Source organism: Leptidea sinapis, chromosome 40 (assembly GCF_905404315.1).
Source record: "Leptidea sinapis chromosome 40, ilLepSina1.1, whole genome shotgun sequence".
In the NCBI taxonomy this organism is placed as follows: Eukaryota; Metazoa; Arthropoda; class Insecta; order Lepidoptera; family Pieridae; genus Leptidea; species Leptidea sinapis.
This window is the reverse complement of record NC_066304.1, coordinates 6486123-6495169: the sequence shown is the minus strand read 5'-3', so window position 1 is coordinate 6495169 and position 9047 is coordinate 6486123. Positions and strand designations below refer to the sequence as shown.

General features: G+C 32.3%; 2 protein-coding genes across 2 annotated transcripts; one reads left to right on the top strand and one right to left on the bottom strand.

Moving 5' to 3' along the window:
* The first annotated feature begins 1167 nt into the window (after positions 1–1167).
* Positions 1168–5806, top strand: LOC126976280 (coiled-coil domain-containing protein 124). The gene is made up of 4 exons (XM_050824552.1): positions 1168–1487; positions 4094–4273; positions 5127–5233; positions 5493–5806. Exons 1-4 carry the CDS (start codon positions 1329–1331, stop codon positions 5674–5676), a joined length of 630 nt encoding a protein of 209 aa, XP_050680509.1. The 5' UTR covers positions 1168–1328; the 3' UTR covers positions 5677–5806.
* On the bottom strand, positions 5725–8690 carry LOC126976268 (2-(3-amino-3-carboxypropyl)histidine synthase subunit 2). Its single transcript, XM_050824530.1, has 6 exons — positions 8405–8690; positions 8209–8321; positions 7898–8127; positions 7148–7357; positions 6318–6577; positions 5725–6234 (listed from the first exon to the last, which is right to left on the bottom strand). The coding sequence occupies exons 1-6, from the start codon at positions 8546–8548 to the stop codon at positions 5803–5805; spliced, it is 1389 nt and encodes a 462-aa protein (XP_050680487.1). The 5' UTR covers positions 8549–8690; the 3' UTR covers positions 5725–5802.
* Positions 8691–9047: the final 357 nt, after the last annotated feature.

The following is a 9047-nucleotide window of genomic DNA, read 5'->3' as shown; positions in this document are numbered from 1 at the left end:
TCGATATTAAAGTGGATTTCGTTTGGGTCCCGTCCCATATAGGAGTAGCAGGAAACGAAAGCGCTGATTTTCTAGCTAGAACTATCATTAATATATCCGATCTATCCCTATATCCTGATTGCAAAGATCTAGACATTAACATACCATATACAGATATAATAAGTAATCTAAAACAGCGTATGACTCTTCTTTGGGGAAGATATTGGTACAATTGTACAGAAGTTGAAAATAAGGCTCATTCGTATACTTTGTTAGATAATCCCGTTAATAGCACACCCTGGTTTTGTAAGTTTAAAAATAACGCTCACAGAAAGTTCTATACTACAATAACACGAATGCGTATTGGTCACTATCGATTGAATTTTCATCTTCATCGCAAAAAAATTGTCTCCTCTCCTTTTTGTGACCATTGTATTAAGCAACAAGATCAGTCTCTGGATCACATCTTTTTTGATTGTTCGTCCTTTGGCATACAGCGCCTTGTGCTGATGGATGAGCTACTGGAAATATATGGTGCACCCAATATAATCCCGCTCTCAGTAATAGATCTATTAAAGGACACATCAACTTATATGTCCTTGTATAAATTTGTATGTAGTACTGTAAATACATTGTAATTTGTAGATACATACGTTGTAAATTTGTTTATAATTATGTAAATACGTTATAACTCGTACATATACAACTAGTAATAGCATAGCGCAATTCGCGAACTGAACAGATAATGTAAATAGGTAGGTATTATTCTAAAAAGTTATGCAAATTACACTGGATTTGACTTTAAGAAAAGGGGAAAATTATTAGAGACTATATTACTGGATTTGGACTTACTAAAAGGAAAATATGGAAAATATTCTTTAGAGAATTATACATTAACGGAAATGGTAAAATAACTGATGACTTTAAGACTGGATTGGATTTGATGAAAGAAACTACTATAAATATTCGCTATCGAATATACATAATTGGAAAAGGAAAATGGAAATAATGTAAGATGAAATGAGAAAACTGGATTGGACTTTTTGTAAAACAAAATAGTGAAAATAATAAATACCAAAGAAATGAAAATACTAACGACAAGGCAGTAAGGCCCCTGGCTATAGCCTGTTCGAAAGAACGAATTAATATTAAAAAAAAATAAAATAAAAAATAAAAACCGCTCAAAAGTCAAAACTCAAATGAACAATGAAAATGATTGAAAACTGTTGTTAGAACATAAAAATCATTGAATTTTAAAAATAATCTTATTTAATGTTCTACTTTTCAAATTAATGAAGTCTTAATTAATATCATTCTTTATAAAGCAAATTATTAAGATATTCGATAATATGCCAAAAAAGTTTGTCGGTGAAAATAGCAAAGCTGTTGCAGCGCGACAGCGGAAAGAAAATGCTAAGACGGAAAAAGAGCAAAAGGCTAAAAAGATAATTGAAGATGCTGAATGGGAAGATAACGATGAGCGACTTAAGAAAAAGCAACAAAAGAAAGTAGGTATTTTTTATTACGGCCTAAGGCTACCTTAGTAGGTTAGGTATGTCTGCCGTGTAATTTCAAATTAAACATATAAAATCGATTATTATTATTGACAATATTCTCAATCCCTGAATTATCACATAATATAGAAACTTAAAGCCATGTACAATTCACATAAAATATATGGTAGTTTTATTGAGTCAAGAAGCTTGTCCTCAGACTAGACCTTATTAGGTCAATTAATAGAGATCTGGCCATATATGGATATTTTCTCTGATCTGGCAAATGTTCAACACAGAGCATGGATTGTTTTGAGATCCAGGATTCTATCAATGTAATGAAAAAAATCTAGTTTTCAGCATTCAGTGTAGAATAGGTATGTAAAAGGCTGCCAATGTGTCTGTGATTCCTCTAGTGTTGTGAAAGATTGTGGGTGGCAGTGATCACTTACCATACACTAGTTTGTCCTCCTCTTGCAAAGAAAAAAAAACATAATTATACATGTCTTGTACTATTACTTGTAAGTGTTTTGATGACTACTTACCTATTTTTATTGCACAATTCAGGCATTCTTCCTCTTAGTAAAAAATAGTATATTTTCTTATATATATCTTCCCTTTGAAGAAGTGTGTGCCCATGCAGAATGGGATGTCACTATGCCAACTTAATGGCTGACAGGCTTGCCCTGTATGTTCCAGTGTGACAACTATGATAATTGAATTATCAGATGCCTCTGTTTATGACTTGATTATTCTCATATTAAATATTTTCATAAATAAAATTTGAAAACAAAATTTTATGAATGATGCGGGACTCGAACTCTCAAACGCTGGAGGTTGTGGGTTCGAGTCCCGCATCATTCATAAAATTTTGTTTTTCAAATTTTATTTGTGTATTAATCCCAGAAGTGAGGTTTATCACTTTAAAAACATAACATATTGATTAAATATTTTATTGAGGTTCAACCTTTAGTTGTGAATGCAACAGGCAACTACTAAAGGGTGTCCAGCGGAAAATTTTGTTTTTTAAACTTAAATAAAAAACATATTATTAAACTCAAAATATTTATTATATTTTTAAAACAAAGCACGTTTCTGCGGATTTTATTTTTTAAAAATAATGTCCTCCAAGTGACGTCCATTTCGCGTAACACACTCTTGTAAGCGAACCCTCATATTGGCGAATACGCGCGAACACAGTGCTTGGGGGATTGCATCAATTTCACGCCGGATATTTTCTTGTAGGGCAGATATGGTGCGGGGATTATTACAGTAAACTTTGGACTTGAGGTATCCCCACAAGAAAAAATCACAGGGCGTCAAGTCAGGCGATCGTGGTGGCCAGGCTATGTCTCCGTACTTGCTTATTAATTTTCCAGGGAAAATGTCCCTTAACTTCGACATGGACACCCTGGAAGTGTGCGGGGTTGCCCCATCTTGCTGGAAATGTGTCCTATTGTTGCGTCCTGGAAAAACTTGCAATTGCGGCACTAAAAACTCATCAATCATGCGGCAGTATACAGAGGTATCCACAGTTTCCCCCTGATTAAAAAAATACGGTCCGATTATTCCTTGAGCTGAGATGGCGCACCATACTGTGGTTTTCGGGCAGTGCAAACTTTTCTGATGACGTTCTCTTGGGTTGTTGGGATTCCAGTAACGCATATTTTGCTTGTTTACGTAACCCCCGATGTGAAAATGTGCCTCATCGCTGAACAATATGTTTCCAAGTGTTCTGGGGGTTCGAAATCGTTGCAAAGCCGTTCTGGCGTACCTTTCTCTTGAAACATAATCGTTCTCATTCAATTTTTGGACAATTTGCATTTTATAGGGATGAAGCTTTAGTTTTTTTTTCAAAATCGTATGCACAGTTGACTTCTTAATGCCTGTAGAGGCGGCAATCTTTCTTACTGATTTCCTTGGATTTCTAAGAATTTCTTGACGCACCTGTGCCACTCGTTCTGGTGTTGCTGCCGACGTAGACGGTCCTGGTGGCGGCCTATTGATCATTGTCCCTTCTTCTCGAAATCTTTGCACCCACGTTCTGATAAGCTGCGTACTCGGACCATCGCTTAATCGCCGAATGTTGTAATGCAAACAAAAAGCACGACGCGCTCGAATAGGCGAATTGCCGTTCAACAAATATTGTTCCACCGCATACGCGCGGTGCGCGCCCGACCAATGACTCATGGCGACTGACAAATCCGCAGAAACGTCGCTTCTAACGTCACCCCCTCCGCAGCCCTAACCCCGCTAACAAATGAGTAACGTTTATTTAAAGTTGAAAAATTCCCGCTGGACACCCTTTAGTATATATAAAACCAACACCAGTTCATTATTATTTATATTGACCCTATCTATAACTTGGATTGTTCTGATGAGCTACTTTCAAAATCACAAATTCAATGATCCACATCATTTTGGGTGTGTAGCAGTCATATTACTACACAATATAACTTCTATGAGTTTGCTAGGCCAATATGACCTTACAAATTTGTTATATAAATAATGACAATTTAAATTAACCTAAATAATTATTCATTAGAAATAACTAAAAAAGATAGAACTGAGATATATTCCAACATCATCTTATAAATAAATAATAATTTGTTACTATTTAGGATGAACAGGAGAAAAAGCGCTTAGAACAATTACAAAAGAAGGCTGAAGCTAAAGCTTTGCTGGAGAAGGAAATGGAGTCGCTAAAGAGTAAAGTTGTACCTCCACCACCAAAAATAACCAGGGCACAGATTACTCAAATGAAGGAGCGAGTTATTAAGGCTGAACCTGAGAAACCAGTGGTAATTATTGCATTTCTGTTTCTTATTGCTACATAATTTTATCTTAGCTTTGTATTTATTCTTAGCCAATTTAACACATAAGATAAATCATTACATTTAGATAATTACCATATTATGTGCAAAAAAACATCTTAATTCTTTCAATAAAAAAAGATATGTAGTAATTTTATTCCTATTGACTCTTTGTTAATCTACTCTTCTTAAAAATCATTGATTTGAAACATATTTTAGTGTGTTTTCATTGCAATAGCTATCTAAATATCTTAACTTCTGGTTGTCTGTTTAGTTCTTCTTATAATCAAATTTCACCCATTTAGGTGTATGTTAAAGTGATTAAGCTGATTGTTACTCTCAGCTTTCTGGAGGTTTACATTTGTAATTGTAAACTACACATTTTAATACTTATGTAAATAAAAAAGTCTTAATCTGGGTCTGCTGCAAATTTTTTAAGAAAACATGTTAGCACAACGGGCCATCCACTCCACCTGTTTTTGTTTTATATTTATTTTTATGATCTACTAATGTAACATCACAAAGAATCTGTCTTTCTGTTATCAGTCATATAAAAACAAAGTATTTTTCTTCTTCCTCTCCATCACTAACACACCATATAGAATTATCGCTAGCAACAAATGGTAGGTAAATCTTCATTCAGTGAACACTAACAAATTAATGTGTACATACAACACAGCAGATGCGGCTCTACAAAAATTTAAACAGACATGTGTATTTTCTTTTTTAAAATAAAGATCTTGTACTATAGTATATATATGAGTATTATAGATTAATATTCTTACAATTATGAAGTAGGGTGAACATTAAAGCATAAAAAATGTCATGAACTTTGTTTCAGCCTGCGCGAGTTGTAGTAGAGGAGCCACCATTGGAAGAGAATATTAATAGACTGCAGATAGACGGAGAATCAGCACAAACTATAGATGAAGCTTTATCAATACTTAGGTGAGTCACATATTTTTTTTTTAATTTATATTATACTATATATATGCTAATAATATATGCTACTTTTTCTGGTTAAATTCAAGAAGTAAGTGCTATCAACAATATTACCTATGTTTTATGGAAAATGGCTTCATGAACTTTTTAACACTAATGTATTAAGTTTAAGAATAAAAATATAGAAGGTATTTCAATTTAATAAAAACAATATGTTTTAAAGTATCTGAAGAACTTGAGTCTAAATAATTTAGTTTTTTTTTAGTGACAAAACTGAAGTTGATAAACATCCAGAGAAGAGATTGAAAGCTGCATATACAGCTTTTGAAGAAGTTACTCTACCAAGGCTAAAGGCTGAAAACCCGACATTAAGATTATCACAACTGAAACAAATGCTTAGAAAGGAATGGTTAAAATCTCCAGAAAACCCACTAAATCAAAGAACTTAAATGTTATTTATGTACAGTAATATTAATTATATTATAAAAACTAGGTACTAACTTTAAATATATTTATTGAGTCTTGAAAGACATTTGTTAAACAACAAAGTGTATAAGAAAATAAATGGGTGTACATCAATTTGGTTCATCATTATATTGAATTGGTATTCCTTTCCGACCACCTTCTGCTATTTTCACATCACTTTCTCCAAGTTTTTGTTCTAAACCTTTCCAAGATCTATTTTGCAGGTTGTGCCCTATACTTTCAAGTTCCCAATTTTCCTTTTCAATTAGATCCTTACAGGTACCTTGTGAAGATACTTTAGTTTCCCTTATTTTCCCAGTAATTAAGCTAACATCTGTTCCCTCAAACACTTCACTGATATCGCAGTGATGTTTTTTCCCTGGTAGCAGTTCATTGTAATCTATCACATGTAATGCTGGGTATGGTTCTCGATTTGAGTTAAGAGCCACTTCAAGTTCAAAAGGGTATACTAATGGTTTGTAAAAATTTCTCTCGTCATAAAGACTATTTTCTGGACATGCAATCATTACATAAATATCAATCTGAAAGAAAAATATCAAGTCAGCATGATTAAAATATTCATAACAAAGTTACTATAAAACTATATAGTATTTAAAATCAATACCTCTGGAAAATTTGCCAATTTGGCAACATTAGGTTTCCCCACAGACACAATGTAACTTTTTTTTCCATTAGCTTTGCATAACTGTTTCATCCGACTTATGATATCCTTAGTTTGATCTCCAGCTAATGTACACATCAGTATACCAATAACATTAGCATCTTTACACTTCTCAATTAAGTACCTTCTACGTTTAAACCATACTGTTTCTTCAATTACATCAAACATATTTGATGCTGGATCTAACAAATACCATTGTTTTGCTAGAATAAAGATTTTTTGTGCTTTATATTAGATCCAAACACATCGAAATATATCACACATTGAAAAATGGGTGAAAACTGTAAGTCCCAACTCATGAGAAGAAGAAAAATATTATTTAATTGTGTATAAATATAGTAGTTTATTTAGCAATATTGCAAGCAAATCGGGAGACTCCTGCTAAGATCTAGTGCACTTAGAATTTGCTCAGACTTAACGTAACTTTAGCATCATCTGTTTGGTATTTAAAGTCATTTGAAAGTTGAAATTATGATGTGCTAAGCTTTAGACAGCCCAATGTAAAAGTGAAGTGTAATTCATACACTGTTCATTTGCTATTGTATAATACAGAATGAATAGATATTTAAATAAACATTAACATTAGTAAATACACTAAATTATAAGCTGGTAGAAATCGGGGGTTTGAGTTAAGCCCACACTCAAAGATCATCATAAATATGGGCTTGACTTAGCTCACTAGATAAGTCTGCAAAGTGTAAGTACATTTTTTAGTATAAATTTTTTTGTTTAAATTCTTAATTACAAGTAATTAAAATTTTCTATACACTTACATGGCACTGAAATGGTATAATTAAAGAAAGTTTGTCCCCTTGAACCAATAAATATACAAAAGCAGTCATTTAATACATCTATTGGAAATTCTTGATTACTTTTATTTTTTATAATTCTGCCTAGATATTGATTTGGTTTGGGTTCCATACAATCAATAATTGCCATATAGCTCTGTGGATATTGTTGAAACCAGGACTTGCTAAGTGGTTCTGTAATAGTATAAAGAAAGTATGTTTAGTTTCAGAAGACAAAGTCACTTTAAAGAAAAACATCTGTGCAATTTCTTTTATCTGTAAGTTGTGTACATGCTACATTATTTTCAGGCCAATAGAAAGAAATTGTGGAGTACATTGTTCATACAACACTTAAAAATAAAAACATATTCATAAAAAAAAATTGAGTGAAACATTAACAACACATAAAAGTGGGATTTTTAAATGATAAGTATTGTTTGGGAAGTATTATTGAAATTTATTATGCTACATTTATTTGCTGATAGATCATCGGGATCTAATTAATGTGTTTCATAAATTGCTCTATCAATCTAATTATATAGGTACAAAATATATATTATGATCACATTGTATGTGCTTTGAATCCTTTCCTGTATATTGTAATTTGTTTAGAAATAGACAGTAGTTTGCTTTCGAGCAAACCTACTTGAACACAAATCAAATTTTTGTGTGGTAAGGTGTTGTAATGCTGTGTTTAACAATGTCCAGGTTGGATAATTTTATTGCACCACATACCTTTGATATGTTCATATTCAGCATCATAAAAGAGGCACAACTTCTCACTTGATACATCGGTATTGCTAACCAAGCTTAATGAAATAGTGCTCATAACTTCATTAATATCTAGAGAAGTTTTATGGTGCACTAAATATGTTGGCAACTCAGTTTTGCTAAAGCATGAATGGCCATAATGGACAATGGCATCACTTTCAACATGCATTGCTGCTACAATATCAACACAGCAACTAAAAAAAAAATTTAACTTTGAGATTATTTTAAACAGCCTAGTTTAATGTTTTAAACTTATCATCAATTTAACATTTTACCTCGCATATGATGTGTCACCTAGAATGTAGAGATCGACATTGGTTTGCTTTTTAATCTCTTCATATACATTAGTACTTATTCCAAGCAGTTCATCAGGGAATTGTAAACAAACCTAGTAAAAGGGGAATGGAAATTATTTGTTTGGTTCTCATAAATAATTTGAAGCACTAATATTTGGTTTAAAAAACTAATAACCTTCTTAAATTGATTTTTATTTATCCATTTGCAAGTTTGTTCGATATCAAATCTTGTATTTAAATTATCTATTTCACTTTCCACTGGGATTATATTCAGTTCGCGTTCAATACAAATTTTTCCATCTAGTGTAAAATTTGCCATATTGCCCTTCAGAATGCTTCAAACGTATTTATTAAATAAAATTAAGAATGTTTTAATCTTAAATTAGTAAGCAACTTTGTAGGAACGGTTTTACGATTTCTTGGATATAAATTAGGTACCTATCTAATGTAATTCTCACATCTTCTAATAACAGTTATTATGTCAGTGTCATAAGTCATTCTTTTTTGATTTGACTTTTGTGGCTTGGTAACGAGCAAAATCCTGTGTCACGTTGTTAGTTGGTTTAATTTATTTTGAGCATTGGTAACAAGACCTAAAATACAATAAAAGAAGAATATTTCAAACATTTTAAAACCCTCATTAGAAAGAAAGAAATATTTTTATTTGTTACAAACACAATATTTACATAATATTCTAAACTTCAGCATAATGCTGATTACTGTCGCAACCAGCGCTGATTTTTCAGTGGGACCACTAAATGACGATACACAGGAATGCCATAAGTAGCGCACGCCTTTCTAATTAAACTTCTTACACA